At 42.9% G+C, this 19376-nt stretch overlaps 2 protein-coding genes and 1 non-coding gene across 3 annotated transcripts; 2 read left to right on the top strand and 1 right to left on the bottom strand.

Annotated features, from left to right (window-relative positions):
* Positions 1-1356: 1356 nt before the first annotated feature.
* On the bottom strand, positions 1357-1428 carry trnae-cuc (transfer RNA glutamic acid (anticodon CUC)). The gene has a single exon. It is a non-coding gene; the product is annotated as a tRNA-Glu (tRNA).
* A 1191-nt stretch (positions 1429-2619) lies between these two features.
* mustn1b (musculoskeletal, embryonic nuclear protein 1b) lies at positions 2620-4821 on the top strand. The gene is made up of 3 exons (XM_071337215.1): positions 2620-2789; positions 3015-3138; positions 3705-4821. Exons 1-3 carry the CDS (start codon positions 2781-2783, stop codon positions 3809-3811), a joined length of 240 nt encoding a protein of 79 aa, XP_071193316.1. The 5' UTR covers positions 2620-2780; the 3' UTR covers positions 3812-4821.
* Positions 4822-8770: 3949 nt separating this feature from the next.
* LOC139535624 (inter-alpha-trypsin inhibitor heavy chain H3-like) lies at positions 8771-19066 on the top strand. Its single transcript, XM_071335222.1, has 21 exons — positions 8771-8983; positions 10516-10539; positions 10960-11114; positions 11278-11382; positions 11710-11872; positions 11971-12081; positions 12200-12328; positions 12428-12544; positions 12686-12854; positions 13074-13199; positions 13343-13524; positions 13736-13921; positions 14111-14250; positions 14531-14691; positions 14852-14878; positions 15123-15188; positions 15436-15549; positions 15715-15916; positions 17724-17896; positions 18455-18566; positions 18649-19066. Exons 1-21 carry the CDS (start codon positions 8882-8884, stop codon positions 18785-18787), a joined length of 2703 nt encoding a protein of 900 aa, XP_071191323.1. The 5' UTR covers positions 8771-8881; the 3' UTR covers positions 18788-19066.
* Positions 19067-19376: the final 310 nt, after the last annotated feature.

Genomic DNA, 19376 nt, shown 5'->3' with positions numbered 1-19376 from the left:
TTGTTTGTATGAAGGTCTACTGTATAGCTCTGATTAGCTACCGGTCTGTGTCGACTCCGGTCCTGGACAAGACCAATGTTTTTATTCGTTTTTTTGTACTGCAGTGTCTATTAATTGTCCAAACGCTCGGCCGCTTTCCCACTCTATATTGCTATAGAATTTTCACAAATGCCTTAGAATGTTTTGGAATTATGTATTCTAAGAATTTAGGAAACCATGAAAATGACCATATCTAATTTGTCACTTGTCAGAATAGTTTTTTAAAGGTGTTATTATTCCTGGGGGTGTATATGAACAGATTAAGATTTCATGTTGAAAAAATGCGGTCAGTTCCACTTTAAATGCAACAGTGTTCCACACAAATAAGTTATTTCCGTGCTTCTTTCTACATCTGCATTGCTTGCTGTTTGGGGTTTTAGGCTGGGTTTCTGTACAGCATTTTGTGACATCGACTGATGTAAAAAGGGCTTTATAAATACATTTGATTGATTGATGGCTAACAGCAAGCACGCTGCAATAGAAAACAGTTCCACTCACCAGATGATGATCATTTGAAACTTCTTGTTGAAAGTTATTCTTGAAATGGGAGAAGCTAACAAATTAGCAACAACATCCTCTTTGATAACACCTGCTGCAGCTCCTGTAAACTGTTAACCCTTTCCATCCAACAAAAACTGATGATTAAATCAGAACAACATTTTAAAATAGTATAATTTATTATTATTTTATAAATCCTTAGCCCCATTGTTCCCCAGTGTGTTTGGGTTAGTAATAACTTGTAGAGTGGCTCTATTTACACTCCGCATGCATTTTAACTTCTGAATATCTAAAGTATCCATATGTTGTTCTGAAATATGAACACAGAAATACTGGACATTTTGAACTCTTATGGTGGTGAATTGACAATAACATTCATGGTCTTGAATTGGACTCGCATTTTTCTGGTCTTGACTTTGTCTCACCCTCTTCCTCAGGTCTAGGTCTTGAATCTGTCTCGCTTTAGGTGACCTGTAACACAACACCAAGTGTCTGTCTTAATGCTTCTGTAAGTAAGGAGTGGTGATACAGTAAATGTGGTGATGATGAACTGTTTGAGTAGGATGTTGTTGGCTGAGGCAAAGGAATAACTGACTGTGGGGTTTGGTAAACGGTGGTGCAGGTTGTCCTCAGTTCAACAGAGGGATTTTATTGTAAAAACTAAAATGACTGGCAAATGATGGACTTACATTACTATTAAAAATGATTTTACAATAAAGTTTCTAAAACACTGAAATAACAGATTTTGTCTCTGAACAGAGAGTGTGTTCTGTTTTGTCAATTTAGTAGGGTTGTAGCAGGGTTTTAAAAAAACGTGTGTTCCCTGACCGGGAATCGAACCCGGGCCGCGGCGGTGAGAGCGCCGAATCCTAACCACTAGACCACCAGGGAGCTGCCAGAGCATAGAATGATTTGTAGTAATAAGTCTCTTGGAATGGAGCGGGTGGACAATGAGAGTTACATGACAGTCTCTGAGATCATAGGTCTTCGTAATACTCTAGACTGCCAACAGGGTACACATTTTCACAGTGACAGAGTGGGCCCTCAGTAAACAGTAACAGGTGCAGTGAGACATACAGCACTGAGTGAGGACCTATTTCTTCCCATAGAGGAGTACACTGACTCCAAGAGTAATGTCTCAGTATCCACAAATAGACTCCTCACTACAGACTTTTCAAGCATTCAAAATGACTCAAACTATTATTGACACACAAGCCTGGCTCTCAAACACTTTTTGCCTCTTGTCCTGACTCGCTTGCCATTTGACTGCACACAGACACATGTTGACAGGCAAGCGTTGGCTTTTCTCCCAAACAGAAAGGTTGACTCACTAGTCTCCCTGTGGTATGTATGGTCTTGCCCCCTCTCGAAATTGTATGACCAAGTGTTGTCTGCAAAATCTCTACACCTTTAGGTAATCCGTAATCCATTCAGAAAAGTACTTTTGACCTCATGTTTAATGTGATGGAAGAAGAACTCTGCCTGTAGACTAGCGGTTAGAGAGTAACCGAAAGGTCGCTGGTTTGAATAGTTGAGCTGACAATGTATGAAAAATATGCTGACGTGCCATTGAGCAAGGCACTTAACCCTAATTTGCTCCAGGGGTGCCATACTATGACTGACCCTGTAAAACACATTTTACTGCACCAGTCTGGTGTATGTGACAATAAAACCGTTTTCTTTGTATTGTGCAGTTGGGTGTAGGCCTGTTATGGGGTTAGTAGTTACTTTGTCATGTTGAATTCATCTAATGTGTTCTGCCAGTTGAGCTGAAGTGCATTCAATGAGGCCCAAAAGGACATTCCCTGCCTGGGAATCAAACCCAGGCCACAGTGGTGAGTGCTGAATCCTGACCACTAGGGACTAGCGTGGCTTCCCAGAGTTATTTCTGTTCCTTGGAATCACTCCTAGCAGAATGTTGTGGGGAAAGGGCTATTTGTTTCTCGTTCCCTCAGCTGTTCGCTGTAACCACATCGTAAACGACGGAAGACCCGTTCCAGCTGCACAATCACTCACGTCAGACTTAATAATACACCCTGATAATGGTCATAGAGCGAGAGAGGAATAGAAAGAGGGTGGGGGTCCACTGACTCACTCACAGGGTCAATAAGAGAGAATAGCCCCCTGAGGATCTGGGGGTATAAATATAATGGACTGGACAGAGAGGAGCAGTCCAGATACACCAACGCGCGCACACAGCTCCAGTGACCAGAACTCTGGGATTAAGACACAACCCATACACCATGTCTCAGGTAAGCCAACTTCCCTGTATCCTACAGTACTGACCTACTGTATCAACTATTTGTCACTGTTTTTGATGATAGCTACATTTCCATATTATTTCCTATGTTAAGGATTCCACAATGTTTACTTTAGAATAGAAAGATTGAGACAAATCAGAGGGAGCGTTGTAGGATCAGAGAAAGGTGTGAGATTTTGCCCTGTCTTTAACCTCCATTCTTTCCTGCCCTTCATAGCCCGTTGAGGTGAAGAAGAAGAAGCGTCCTGTGATGAAGGAGGAGGACTTGAAAGGAGCCCGCAGCAAACTGGGGCTAAAGGGCGAGCCCAAGAGTAAGACCTATGAAGTCATGGTAGAGTGTGGTGAGTAGGAGCTTTACCACTCCACAGTGTGTCATCGGAACAGTGTTTTACACATTGGCACTATTGTAGGTTTCCATTCTGGCTCTACAGACTCAGTACCTATAGTACTGTTGCTTGCCTAACATTTTTTTCTACTTGTGTGTCAAATATAAGTAATTAATCACTTTCACTAGTTGTAGACACTAGCGTAGGGAACATATCAGGGGGAGTAAAGTTACAGTCAAGTGAGACGTGAGCTCGGTTATACTTTTTAGAATGTTATCTCTGAACTCTGGCATGTATTTGGCCCGAGCCCAGCTCGGATTGAGGTAGTGACAAAGTTTCCACTCCTTCTATAGAGACTGAATCTTGTATAGTCAGTCTGTAAGACCAAGGGTATATATAGTTGGTGGCAAGATAACTAGAAAGGAGGATAAAATACAACAACTACAGCACTTCTTCTAAAGGTTATAGACACATTTCAGTATATAGATTTGTCAGTGTGTGTATATTGTGTCATGTTTCTGTGGTAGTGTGGCATGCCAAGCACTATCTTTGCTCACAGCCTTGTCTCTGTCCATCCACAGAGCGTATGGGAAAGGTGGCTCCCTCAGTGTTCAGTGGGGTGAAGTCTGGAGGAGAGACGGTACTGGAGAAGCCTAAAGCCCCAGGAGCCAGCATCTTTGGCAAGTAGAGCCGTCCAGTGTGGAGTGTTGGCTATCATCACTGCGCTAGAGTCTAGAGGAGAGACGGGACAGACGCATCAATGGACAAATGGCAATGAAGAAGCCAAACCTTGCTGTTATTGAATGGTTTGATACCTGTTTTTCCATTTTCAGCACGGAAATAGGCCCATCTCATTTTGAGCAGGTTGTTCATAGTAGGGTTTGTTCATACTGTATGATGACTGTTTATGATTGAGAATTTCAAGGGCAATTCCAGCATTATGGATGTGATATTTGCACACACAATGAGAAACAAAATGTCTCACAGAGTTGACTTAGCACTTACATTTCTACTTGATATCATGATTGCGTTACACAGCAATGCTGACTAGTGAGTCATTGATCATGTTATGACGTGTCCGTAGCGGTCACATTCGTTACGCTTAGAACGAGTACCTACAGAGAGAAAGGAAACCAGTTCTACATCACATAAGCCCTTGATGAAGTTAGCTTTGCACAGAAAGTTTGCATACAATCATACTCAAAACATGTCCAGATGTCCATGTCCAAATCAGCATTCTATCTTCACCAGACTGTACAATTCTAGACTAGCAATCAAAGGACAAAAATGTGTTTCATTAACCTTCCGACTTGGTCAGAAACAGAGGGACAGATGTGAGTACCAAAACAAGTTCTGTGAGCCATTGCCAAAAGCTATGAAATATGGTTGACTGAAAATACTTATTTTGAGACTATGTAGCCTACTTGTAGTAATTAAATTTGGCAATTATAAAGGCCAAATGTAGTCTTTACTTCAAAATACACACATTCAAATAGAATTTTATTGGTCACATATTTTGCAGATGTTATTGCGGGTGTAGTGAAAATATGTTAAATATTTTCGCTAAATATGAAAGTTTTTAATTAGGAAATAAGCTATTTTTTTCATGTTCAGGTTGACCTTACTATGAAGTTGCTCAAATTGTAAATGCTGAAATATTTGTCTTATGTTTTTATAAACAAATGAATGACTTCCCTACTTATTGGTTCTGTATCCCATTGTTTGGAGTGTTAAAAAATATTGCAATGTCACAGCATTACTACACTACAATGTTGTTACTACAAGATTAGCGTCTTAAACACGTGGACAAAGTCATGTAAAAGTAGGGGTGTCAAACATACGGGCCGGATCTGGCTTGAATCTAGACAGAGTAGTTAGTGAGCTAACTTTGGTCAGCTCTGAGTTCAACTCGGGATCTTTTGACACGAAAGTGACTCACCTTTAAGCCAGGCAAATTTCTACAGGTTGACGTTTATTGTAATGAATCTTACACTGGAGGCAGAACTAAATTATTTCTGCTAGATGGGCTAGCTGCAAAGTCAAAATTGGCTATCATAAAAATGTATGGTTAGGCATTAAGGTTAGCTGTGTGTGTGTGAGGTTTAAAATCAGGTTTTATGACTGTGGCTGTGCCAGCTAGTAACCACTCTGCAGAGCTGCCTCCAGCACAAGCTTCATGACATGCCAACCTGCTAAATGTATATGGCAACGAATCCTTCAGAACTAACCTGCCCCGGAGCAGCCTAAGTTAAGGACCAATCAAATTAGGTTCCCTCTAGCAATTGCCGTAAAGAGTGCACCATCATCCCTTCATTCTCCTGAAACATATTTGGGGCAGATGACTGATTTTAAATATTTTATTAATCAAATGTGAGTTGAAAAATTATAGTATTGAAATGCAATATCACACAAAGTAATTAGTAATGACAGGATGCATTTGAAACTTTTGTATGACTTATTACAATTTTATCGATAGCCATATTACAATTTTATCGATAGCCATATTACAACTGTGTTGTGATAATTGCATTGTTTGCTCTATAACCTGTTAATTCAGATGCTTTGCGACCGTGATATATAGGCCTAAAGGCAGAGACAAGAAGACGGTAACAGGATAAAACCACACCTTTGTTTTATCACAAAACCGGATAGCAACCTCTGTCCTGTGAAGTCCACAAAGCATATTGCATGTACAGTAACAGACATGACCTACAGAGTGGTCAGCCAAGTTAATGTTTGACTTTAAATAACTATTTGACACTAAACAACAATTGATTTAGAACCACCGAGTGGTGCCGCTAGTCAAATAAAATATACCTTGACCATGTTGTCCTTAAGCCATTTTGCCACAACTTTGGAAGTATGCTTGGGGTCATTGTCCATTTGGAAGACCCATTTGCGACCAAGATTTAACTTCCTGACTGATGTCTTGAGATGTTGCTTCAATATATCCACATAATTTTCCTACCTCATGATGTCATCTATTTTGTGAAGTGCACCAGTCCCTCCTGCTGCAAAGCACCCCCACAACATGATGCTGCCATCCTCCGTGCTTCACGGTTGGGATGGTGTTCTTCGGCTTGCAAGCATCCCCCTTTTTCCTCCAAACATAACGATGGTCATCATGGCCAAAAAGTTATATTTTTCAGACCAGAGAACATTTCTCCAAAAAGTACAATCTTTGTCCCCATGTGCAGTTGCAAACCATAGTCTGTCTTTTTTATGGTGGTTTTGGAGCAGTGGCTTCTTCCTTGCTGAGCGGCCTTTCAGGTCATGTCGATATAGGACTCGTTTTACTGTGGATATAGATACTTGTGTACCTGTTTCCTCCAGCATCTTCACAAGGTCCTTTGCTGTTGTTCTGGGATTGATTTGCACTTTTCGCACCAAACTACGTTCATCTCTAGGAGACAGAACGCGTCTCCTTCCTGAGTGGTATGACGGCTGCATGGTCCCATGGTGTTAATACTTGCGTACTATTGTTTGTACAGATGAATGTGGTACCTTCAGGCGTTTGGAAATTGCTTCCGAGGATGAACCAGACTTGTGGAGGTCTACAATTTTGTACGGAGGCCTTGGCTGATTTCTTTTGATTTTCCCATGATGTGAAGCATAGAGGCACTGAGTTTGAAGGAAGGCCTTGAAATAAATCCACAGGTACAACTCCAATTGACTCAAAGTATGTCAATTAGCCTATCAGAAGCTTCTAAAGCCATGACATAATTTTCTGGAATTTTCCAAGCTGTTTAAAGGCACAGTCAACTTAGTGTATGTAAATTTATGACCCACTGGAATTGTGATACTGTGAATTATAAGTGAAATAATCTGTCTGTAAACAATTGTTGGAAAAATTACTTGTGTCATGCACAAAGTAGATGTCCTAACCGACTTGCCAAAACTATAGTTTGTTAACAAGAAATTTGTGGAGTGGTTGAAAAACGAGTTTTAATGACTCCAACCTAAGTGTACTTAAACTTCCGACTTCAACTGTATATACAATTTACAATGGTGTGTGTAAGTGAGTGGTTGCGTGTATAGATGTGAGGAGTGTTGAAAGATGCCCAAACAAACCAAAATAAAACAGTGTGTCTGCAGGGAGAGAGTCTCCTCAATGAATAGGAAAAAGGTGTATTTATCCCAGGACACAACCGGGCCCAGGTGTGCCCTATTTTGCTGACGACCCTCCCGGCTACGCCCACCGACATCCTAATAAGGAAAACAAGAGCAAAGAGAAAGAATTCGGAAGACAGAGTGGGAGGGTCGTCACACTCGTTTGGACCAGACAGCATCAGATAGATGGCCTACACGTAGAGAGACAGATGGCTGCTGTTTAGCTCGCTCGGATGCTTGCGAATTGAAGGGAAATGATGAAACACCGAGAGACAAAATATATTTTATGTTGTATTTTTTTCTTGGTCAATTTTCTTTTGCGGAAGACTAGTTTCTCTTAGCACCCATGAGTACACGCCACTGAGTAGTGGGGGAAAAAAGGGATTTGTGCATTGATAAGCGCACCAAATTAACAATATGCGAAGAAAGACAGCACTTCTATGTGGCCATTTCACAACAAAGCCTGATGAATTTGCATGTTGACTTTTCTTTCATTTTGATTTCGGCATCAATAAAAAAATGGGTCACTGACTCGCCCAGGAATTAAGTTTCAACATTGTCTCAATGAAGAGTTTGGCATTCGACTAGCCATATGCGACATGCACACACAGTTACAAGTGTGGCGGGTGCACGATCAATATCTACCTTCGTAACATGGATGAAGCCTGATCTGGATTGTGTAACTAACTGAAACTTGCTCAATTCAGAAAAGCTTGAGTACATCTAGCAAGATTATTAGTCTACCCCTCTGGTCTGAATGAAGCTTCAGTATCGGGCACACAGAGCCCTCCTTGATATGGTGTCCAAATATATCTCTCTCTCCAGCTCTACCCTCCATGAGTCGGCAAAATTACTCATTTTCTTAGCATTTTGCAATCAACCCTCAGTGAGGGAACATATACCTACTGTACTTGTATGTACACACTTCTCTGGTAATGAGTGAGAACAGGAACACACATACAATACTGTACCAGTGGGAGCAATGTGTGAGCCAAAGAGAAGGACAGGAATGGGTGGTGAATACAGGACTTCGGTGTGTATTGATTTTAGTTTTGCTGAATTGCAATGTATTCTGGGAATAGGCCATTGGCATGCAAAGGAATATACACAGAGTGGAGAGGCAAAAACGACTCTGGTCAAAGGCCACTCCACTGACCAGTTAGGATAGAGCCTTCTCAGAAACTTTGTTTGTCAACAGAACTAACAAACAATGGACAAGCAGAGGTTGAAGTAGCCTGGTGTTATATTGACCGATAGAATGAAGCCCATACTTGTTGCATAACAGCTCTTACAAAAACTAACTTATTTACTTTTTGTGCTTACCAGATTCCACGCAGTCAGAATAAAAAGCAACCTCAAATGTTCAGTTGCTTTTTTTTTACTACAGTAGGTAGAGAGAGTAGGCTATGTGGACAGATAGACAAACAAATATATGTAAACATGCTCACATACATCCCTAGAGGCATACAAGAACACAGACCTACACACACCTCGGGCCTCCTGCCACGCTGAGGTAAGGTCTTCTGGTCGTTGCTCCAGTATAAAAGCAGACAAACACACACACTCTGCCACTTCTCCTTTGAGCTGGGCGGTAGGAAAGAGTTGAGTTTTCTAAGCAGTGAAGTCAGTGTTCAGCTGCAGTTTGGTCATGTCTGGAGTGTGGACTGTGCTGCTGCTCTTGGGATGTGTCTTTCTCCCGCCTCTGTCGCATGGAGCTCTGGTTATCTCACAGGATGCCTCCACACCACAGGTGACTCTCCATTGTTACTATAAAGATGCAGGTTCTCAATTTGATCCCCCTGTTGCAGGAGGACTTACTGCACTGCAGGACATGTTAAACTTGTATTGAATGTGAGGTTTAAAAAGGCTTTGGAAGTTTACAATTTCCACTTTGAAATGTCAAACTTGATTTTCCCTTAAGAAAAATCAACTCCTACAAAAATGTCCATGAATTACAAACCACATAATAATTTACATTTCCTGTTTCTGCGGGATTATTTTCCTGCTGTAGCAATATGGCTCAAATTAAGATCCAACATCTGTAGTATTTACTCTACTGTTGCATCTCACCCCTCCTGCTATACTCTACTGTTACTACATCTCTCCCCTCCTGCAATACTCTACTGTTACTACATCTCACCACTCCTGCTATACTCTACTGTTACTACATCTCACCCCTCCTGCTATACTCTACTGTTACTACATCTCTCCCCTCCTGCTATACTCTACTGTTACTACATCTCTCCCCTCCTGCTATTCTCTACTGTTACTACATCTCTCACCTCCTGCTATACTCTACTGTTACTACATCTCTTCCCTCCTGCTATACTCTACTGTTACTACATCTCACTCCTCCTGCTATACTCTACTGTTACTACATCTCACACCTCCTGCTATACTCTACTGTTAATACATCTCTCCCCTGCTGTTATCTCACACCTCCTGCTATACTCTACTGTTACTACATCTATCCGCTCCGGCTATTATCTACTGTTACTACATTTCTCCCCTCCAGCTATACTCTACTGTTACTACATCTCTTACCTCCTGCTATACGCTACTGTTACTACATCTCTTACCTCCTGCTATACTCTGCTGTTACTACATCTCACACCTCCGGCAATACTCTCTCTGTTACTCTATTTACTTGATATGTATCTGTACCGTATCTACTTTTCTGTTAACACATCTCTACTTTGATTCATACCTGGTCTACTTTCGTGTATGTGGGTGTGGGTGTCTGTGCATGCGTCTGTGTACATTAATCGATTTATATTCATGCCAATATGTATATGCTTTACAATGAATTAGACTGTGAGATGTTAAATTACGTTGACATTCTGACCCTAAATTCAAACTTCTCCCTTGTGCTTTGTATCCCATGGCTCTGATGGTGCTACACGGCTACTAAAGGTATCACGGTAGCTCAGCATCGACATAAACTGTACTGTCTGACACAAATCCAAAACAGGAATCTGTTGCAGAATCCGTCAGACTTCTACTTGAACACCCAGTGGTGCATCTGATGATACCTGATGAATATATTGTTATTTGTATTTTTCCCAAAAACAGATCTTTGAGAACGTGGTTGAGTAAATATTTGAGGAAATCCTTCGCTCTTTGCCACGGTTACCCTCCTCTCTATTTCAGTAAATACAGCAGTATCATTGGCACCTAGAAGTTTCCGCCACTTGAAAAGTAAAACATGTCTAAGTCGTACAGTGTACTCTGTAAAAAACTCATTTTATAATACTGTGTCTAAATGTTCTTCTTTTTTTGCAGAAAAGAAGTACAGATAATGCGGAGGTAAGGAAATCACAATATTTACGTTCTATTTGTGAGGATGATGATGATGCACCGCCACCACTATCTTCAACACTAGAAATCCGTGCCTTTGCTCACCTAGATGGACTCATCTAGTCTTTTTACTGGAAACACTGAGTTAATGTTTTTCACAAGAGTACAGCGGTAATCATTTGTTTTGGCAGTAATCTTGTAGTCAATGCAGCTTACTTCACACTATTCAGCTGTAACAGGAAAATACATTTTGAGAAAGTATGTGAACGTTTTATAGGCACATTAGACAGTCATTACTCACACAAGCAAACATTTCAAAACCCTTCTGTTTCTTTCTTCTTTCTTTCACTCTCTCCCTGTCTCTCATCCTCTCTCTCTATCTCTCTCTCTTCCTCTCTCTCTCTCTTATGTTCTCTCTTACTCTCTCAGGTGGAGGTGTACAGTGTAAAGGTGGACTGTAAGGTTGCTTCTCGTTTTGCTCACACGGTCATAACCTCCAGTGCTCTGAACAAGGCCAACTCCTCTCAGGAAATGTTCTTCGAGGTGGATCTGCCCAAGACCGCCTTCATCACCAACTTCAGCATGTCAGTCAGCACCCACAGCATGTGTAGAAGCCACGTTATGTCTAGAAATGATAACACCAATCCATAGGACTGTTACTCTGTGCTGTGTTTGTCTGTGTGTATATCTGCGTGTGAGTGCATATGTGTTTCTGTTTGTTTGAATGACTGTGTTTTTGCATCTCAGGGAGATAGAGGGTCAGACGTACACGGGTGAGGTGAAGGCGAAGGAGAAAGCCAAGAAGCAGTATCAGAAAGCTGTTTCCACAGGGCAGACCGCAGGACTGGTCAAGTGAGTGGACCAGGGCAATGAGGAGGGGACAAACATGATGTTTCCATTACACCAAGCACTCCTATTCTCTTTTATCACAGCCTGTGTTTTGTTTAAATTGTGATTGTCCTCCTACTGGGCCTGTGTGAGAGTGTTTGGTTTAAAATGTGATTGTCCTCCTACTGGGCCTGTGTGAGAGTGTTTGGTTTAAAATGTGATTGTCCTCCTACTGGGCCTGTGTGAGAGTGTTTTGTTTAAAATGTGATGGTCCTCCTACTGGGCCTGTGTGAGAGTGTTTTGTTTAAAATGTGATTGTCCTCCTACTGGGCCTGTGTTTGTGTACTCTAGGGCATCAGGGAGGAAGATGGAGAAGTTCACTGTGTCTGTGAACATCGCGGCCAATAGTAACGTCACCTTCATTTTGACCCATGAGGAGTTGCTTCAGCGTAAACTGGGCCAATACGAGATCATGACCCGAGTCAAACCCAAGCAGCTGGTCCAGCACTTTGAGGTCTGTAGATGTTTACACCCTATACCCCAAAACATCTTGTCATCATTTTGACTCCTCAGTTCTGTGTCTCATCAGTCCTGTTCATGTCTCTGTGACAGATTGTGGCAGATATCTATGAACCCCAGGGCATTGCTTTCCTGGAGGCCTATGGAACCTTCATCTCCAACGAGCTTCTCCCCCTGGTGGAGAAAACAGTCACCGACAAAAAGGTATATGATGCGGTTCTGTTCTATGAAACAACTGCATATGGAACATATCCTCCGAAAGAGATGAATACTATTTTGCTGTGTTGTTTTGTGTTTAATTGTATTGCCCTCCCTCACTCAGGCACACATCTCATTCTGCCCAACACTGGACCAGCAGAGGAAGTGCCTGGGTTGTGAAGGCACCCTGATTGACGGGGATTTCTTCATCAAATATGACGTGAACCGAGCTGAGACCATCGGTGACATCCAGGTCAGCTGTGTTGAATATAATATAGAATCGATATTGGGGTCAATTCCATCAATTCAGGGTGTTCATGTCATAATGATATTCATTGTATGTATTTTTCAGATAGTGAATGGGTACTTTGTGCACTTCTTTGCGCCTCCGGACTTACCCCGAGTTCCAAAAAATGTGGTGTTTGTGATCGATAGGAGTGGGTCAATGAGCGGAATCAAAATGAAGCAGGTAAGAGAGAAACAGTGTGTCTGAGCGAATGAAAGAAAGATCAGAGAAGATGAAAGAGAGAAGGATACAGGAAACATATCACTTGGTGCTGTAATTGTAGTTCATGTTCAGATTGACCTGAGAGCCTTTGATCCCTCATAGACAAAGGAAGCTATGCTGACCATCCTGAATGACCTGGCTGAGGACGACTACTTCGGCATTGTCCTATTTGACGCTAGCATCTCAACATGGAAGGAATCTCTTACCAAGGCCACCAAGGAAAATGTGTCTGAAGCCCAAAAATTTATCCAAGGAATAACTGATTTGGGATGTGAGCCATTATGTGTTTCATGTGAACAGGGTGACATACAGAGATGGATCATTAATGATGTTTCTGTCATTAGGACTTTAGTAGTAAAATTATGGCAGTACAACACTTGGGCAAGCAGTCTGATAAAACTGAGTGAGGTGCATTTATGTTACAAAATTCTGTCTATCAAATATTTATTTTTGATAACATCTGGATTGATTTTGGGTGTTCTCCTTTTAGCCACTAATATAAATGATGCTGTGATGAAAGCTGTGGACATGATAATGAAAGGCATACGAGACAAGAAGGTCTCGGAGAGGAGTGTGTCTATTGTTATCTTAATGACAGATGGAATGCCCAACTCAGGTGCGTACAGGTTTCCTTCCCTTCTGATCTTACTTATTTGTTTGGGACTGCCATTTTAACATTGAAGTAGCCATCTGATTTATTGCTCTATATCAGATTCAGCCAGTAAGGTCATGGTACATGCCACGTGTGTTTGTGTACAGGAGAGTCTTCTGTACCACGGATTCAGGAGAATGTCCTTCTTGCTATGGGTGGGAACATGTCTCTGTTCTGTCTGGGCTTTGGGGATGACGTGGACTACTCCTTTCTGGATGTGATGTCTAGACAGAACCAGGGACTGGCCCGGAGGATCTACGAGGGCTCTGATGCCACCGTCCAGCTTCAGGTGTGGACCAGGGCTCTGTCTGAAATCTCACAATAGTCACTTTTCTGTGTCTTTCTGGTTTGACCATATCACTTATGGGGAGCGTCACAGGATAGACGAAACTATGTAGGTCGAGGTCTTATATCGATCCTACTTTTTGGCATTATTGATAATGTACTGTCAAAAATTACAATAGACAAATGACTTGGTGATGTGTGCATTTGTGTCCCAGGGTTTCTATGATGAAGTAGCCAGCCCCCTCCTCTCCGAGGTGGACCTACGTTACCCTGACAACCTGGTGAACTCTCTGACCACCAGTCACTACAAGCAGCTGTTCAACGGCTCAGAGATTGTGGTAGCTGGCCGGCTCACTGACTATAGCCTGGATAACTTCCTGGTGGAGGTGTTTGCACAGGGGGTGAGGAGCAGACAGGCACAACACACCACCCGGATACTGAGCTTAGAAATATGGATCTTTCTTTGCACCTGAAGGGCATTGCGACTCAAGTATTGTACAATGCTCAACCCAACTAATGCTTCTCTCTCACTCCTTCTCTGTGTCTAACACCTCTTTCTCTTCTTTCTCACTCCCTCACTCTCTTTTTAGTTTGAGGAGGACTTTATTGTCAAAGGCCAGGCCAGTGCCCAGGAGTGGGACATACTGTACCCTGAGCAGGAGTATATATTTGGGGACTTCACTGAGCGTCTTTGGGCCTACCTCACCATCCAAGAACTGTTAAGCAAGAGGTCTGTGTGATCAGCTAACTGCTATTACTGATGTCTGGTGAATGAACTGAATGGTTTCTTAGCATTATCCAAATGCCTAAAACTCACTGGTGGATGAGAGCTTAGCTTTGGGATCTAATGAATGGAGCTGGGTATATTAAAGGAACTCAGTTCGTAAATATTACATTCTTTTCTGCCCTGCGGTGTAAGTTAAACCAAACCTAACCCAAGTTAAACCGAACCTAACCTCTAATCCAAACCTAATGCAATAACACCATTCGTCCTATGTTTCTATTGTCAGAGAGACTGGTACTGCGGAGGAGAAGGGGAATGCCACTGCCCAGGCTCTGGAGATGTCCCTGCAGTACAGCTTCGTCACCCCCCTTACCTCCATGGTGGTCACCAAGCCTGAGACTGACGAGGGGCCAGAGGGCCCCCTCATCGCCAACAAGCTGACCGAGGGTATGTGACCCAGTGGGTTGGGAGAGAGGCAGGGGCAGGGGGAGACACTAGTAGATCTGGCGTGTCTTATCTGACATGTTTATCTCAGTGGTTATGGAAATCCTTGCATCGATTGTCAAATGTGTGTGTCTGACTGTTTTCTCCTGCTACTGTTTGACAGATGAAAGGCAGAAAGCCCAGAGAGTTGGTAAGCACCTGCCATGAATGGACATGACTGGATCCTTCAACTAAATGGCTTTCTATGTAATTATAGTGGATCACCTGGATTTAGGACATGGAAAGCTGACACCAAATGATTTGTGGTTAGAAACTGAGGATATTGCATGGTAATATACACCCTGTTATATTCAGGGTAAATCTATCAAATGCATTTTACCACTTTGAATGTGGAAAACTTTATTTGCCATCTGACATCTTGGCGTGATTTTCAGGTAATTATGCAGGCCTGCTGATGAGCAACGCCTGGACGCACAGCAGGATCTCACCTACAAACTTTGGTGAGTCCCCCTTCATTCAGTGACCCTCCTATCAGACATAGGTTACTTCAGGATGTTCTATGTGGTGAAACTGTCCCAAAAATGGGTTGCTTCACCGACTACAGAAATGTTATATTTATATTTAGTATTTTCAATGCCCACCATGCTGTCACGCACGAACTATAATATAGTGATCCAAAGTTTGGATGGGCTTAGCCTCAACCAAATCAAATGTAAAAACTGGAACAATCTGTTGATGGCTCTGCAGTGGATGGAGACCCTCATTTCATGATTGAGTTGCCAGAGCAGGAGGATGCTCTCTGCTTCAACATAGACGACAAGCCTGGTACCATCTTCAACCTAGTGAGAGACCAGCTGGCAGGTGAATATGGAGAAAGTAGACATTATTTGAAATTGTCCAACCTTTGACAGTAATGCGTCTTTGAAGGCATGAAACCAAAACATGACACTTGTTTTATAAAATAAATAACACATATCAAATCTATATTATACCAACAGCTTGCCTCAATCCCATGCTGCCTTGCAGGTATTTTGGTCAATGGCCAGACCATTGGGGATAAGAAAGTGGCCCCTGATGGCAAAGTGAACACCTACTTCGGTCGCTTTGGCATCGTTCACCAGGGGCTGGGGGTGAGACTGGAGGTGACCACACATGACATCACTGTGTCCCAGGATGGCAAGCAGGCCAAGCTCTTCTGGTCAGACACCACCTCTCTTAAGGGAGCTAAGTAAGCACCCTTACCCATTCTGGTTTTGCCGTTCTGGCTTCCATGTTACTCCTATAACTAATAACTAAAGCTAGATACGTACAGTTGAAGTCGGAAGATAACATACACTTAGGTTGGAGTCATTAAAACTCGTTTTTCAACCACTCCACAAATTTCTTGTTAACAACTGTAGTTTTGGCAAGTCTGTTAGGACATATACTTTGTGCATGACACAAGTAATTTTTCCAACAATTGTTTACAGACAGATTATTTCACTTATAATTCACAGTATCACAATTCCAGTGGGTCATAAGTTTACATACACTAAGTTGACTGTGTCTTTAAACAGCTTGGAAAATTCCAGAAAATAATGTCATGGCTTTAGAAGCTTCTGATAGGCTAATTGACATACTTTGAGTCAATTGGAGTTGTACCTGTAGATTTATTTCAAGGCCTTCCATCAAACTCAGTGCATCTTTGCTTGACATCATGGGAAAATCAAAGAAATCAGCCAAGGCCTCCGTACAAAATTGTAGACCTCCACAAGTCTGGTTCATCCTCGGAAGCAATTTCCAAACGCCTGAAGGTACCACATTCATCTGTACAAACAATAGTACGCAGGTATTAACACCATGGGACCATGCAGCCGTCATACCACTCAGGAAGGAGACACGTTCTGTCTCCTAGAGATGAACGTAGTTTGGTGCGAAAAGTGCAAATCAATCCCAGAACAACAGCAAAGGACCTTATGAAGATGCTGGAGGAAACAGGTACAAAAGTATCTATATCCACAGTAAAACGAGTCCTATATCGACATAACCTGAAAGGCCGCTCAGCAAGGAAGAGGCCACTGCTCCAAAACCACCATAAAAAAACCAGACTATGGTTTGCAACTGCACATGGGGACAAAGATTGTACTTTTTGGAGCAATGTTCTCTGGTCTGAAAAATCTAACTTTTTGGCCATGATGACCATCGTTATGTTTGGAGGAAAAAGGGGGATGCTTGCAAGCCGAAGAACACCATCCCAACCGTGAAGCACGGGGATGGCAGCATCATGGTGTGGGGGTGCTTTGCTGCAGGAGGGACTGGTGCACTTCACAAAATAGATGACATCATGAGGTAGGAAAATTATGTGGATATATTGAAGCAACATCTCAAGACATCAGTCAGGAAGTTAAATCTTGGTCGCAAATGGGTCTTCCAAATGGACAATGACCCCAAGCATACTTCCAAAGTTGTGGCAAAATGGCTTAAGGACAACATGGTCAAGGTATTGGAGTGGCCATCACAAAGCCCTGACCTCAATCTTATAGAAAATTTGTGGGCAGAACTGAAAAAGCCTGGGCGAGCAAGGAGGCCTACAAACCTGACTCCGTTACACCAGCTCTGTCAGGAGGAATGGGCCAAAATTCACCCAACTTACTGTGTGAAGCTTGTCGAAGGCTACCCAAAACGTTGACCCAAGTTAAACAATTTAAAGGCAAAGCTACCAAATGCTAATTGAGTGTATGTAAACTTCTGACCCACTGGGAATGTAATGAAGGAAATAGAAGCTGAAATAAATCATTCTCTCTACTATTATTCTCACATTTCACATTCTTAATATTAAGTGATGATCCTAACCTGACCTATGACAGGGAATTTTTACAAGATGTCAGGAATTATATATTTGGCTAAGGTGAATGTAAACTTCCGACTTCAACTGTGGAGACCAGAGTTTCTATCTCTAATGCAACCTCCCTACCACTTAAGGTTGAAGGGGCATCTAACGTTTTATTCTGTCATCATGGTTAAACCACCTCTCTCTGCCTTTCTCCCTTCTACAGTATGGACCTGCAGGTGACCAAAGACAGCAGCTTGACCGTCACCCTCAGGGACTCGGTCCGGTTTGTGGTCATCCTACACAAGATGTGGAAGCAGCACCCATACCACCAGGACTATCTGGGCTTCTATACCCTGGACAGCCATCTCCTCTCCCCCAGTGTCCACGGCCTTCTAGGTAGGACAGCCACCTCCTCTCCCCCAGCGTCCACGGCCTTCTAGGTAGGACAGCCACCTCCTCTCCCCCAGCGTCCACGGCCTTCTAGGTAGGACAGCCACCTCCTCTCCCTTATTGTCCACCGCCTTCTAGGTAGGACAGCCACCTCCTCTCCCCCATCGTCCACGTCCTTCTAGGTAGGACAGCCACCTCCTCTACCTCATCGTCCATGGCCTAGGTAGGACAGCCACCTCCTCTACCTCATCGTCCATGGCCTTCTAGGTAGGAGAGCCACCTCCTCTCCCCCATCGTCCACGTCCTTCTAGGTAGGACAGCCACCTCCTCTACCTCATCGTCCATGGCCTTCTAGGTAGGACAGCCACCTCCTCTACCTCATCGTCCATGGCCTTCTAGGTAGGACAGCCACCTCCTCTCCCTCATCGTCCACGGCCTGCTAGGTACCACCAGGGCGCAATCTGTCATTGGCAGGGCCAGATGAAGTTGCTGGAGGTTTACTCTGCATTATATTGGACAATTGTCTGTTTAGCTGATCAATTAAAATGTATTGTCCCCATGCAGGTCAGTTTTACCATGGCGTGCAGTTTGAAGTGAAAGACATGCGTCCAGGAGAGGTGCCAGAGAAACCAGATGCCACCATGCTAGTGAAGGGACAGGAGCTTACAGTGACTAGGTAGATGTCTACACACACACACATGCAGTACATACACACACTTTTCTCATCATTGTCTCTCCTCCTTGCTGTGTTTTCACAGGGGCTGGCAGAGGGACTTCCGCTGGGATGTGACGAATGGAGAGAACATCCCCTGCTGGTTCATCCATAGCAACGGTAACGGACTCATCGATGGAAACCACACAGACTACATCATGTCTGGACTCTTCAAGACTGTCTGAGTCTGGTACACTAGCAGTCAACCTCCTCAAACTGTACAATACATTAGTCACACATTTCACATGGATTCAACACCCTGTATGTGCTAAAGATATACCATCATGACATGAGAGTAATTATGGGTAACGTTAGATAAAATCTGACTGGAGTACGTTTAATTAAAAGATAAGTGGCAAGAAAGGGGACACAAGTGGCGGTCGAAGATTCCATTTTTTAATATATATTGATATAGATAGTGATGAGCAAAACCTGTTGAAATAAATGGACCCACTTCCACCTAACTTGTGTGTATTTTTTCCCATGTTGAATGGCCACGGAGAGAGAAAGATATACAGAGTGATTAAAAATCAACGCCCCTGTGTGCTTGACGTAGGGGCGTCGGTCAGACCTGACCTCAGCCTGGTTATGTGTGTGTTTCTTGCACTGCCCAGTTTAACTAGGCGTAGCTCATGCCAGTTACTTCATCCGGATATGAGGTCACTTCCCAACAGCATCACATAAGGCGTCTCTGTTAAAAGGCTTGAAGAGTGACTGAGCTAATAAACCAGACAGAGTGTTTCTGTTTTAATACAGTAGGTCCTCTACAATCAT

The sequence above is a fragment of the Salvelinus alpinus genome, chromosome 12 (assembly GCF_045679555.1).
Source record: "Salvelinus alpinus chromosome 12, SLU_Salpinus.1, whole genome shotgun sequence".
NCBI classification, from domain to species: Eukaryota; Metazoa; Chordata; class Actinopteri; order Salmoniformes; family Salmonidae; genus Salvelinus; species Salvelinus alpinus.
This window is presented reverse-complemented; position numbering and strand designations above follow the sequence as displayed.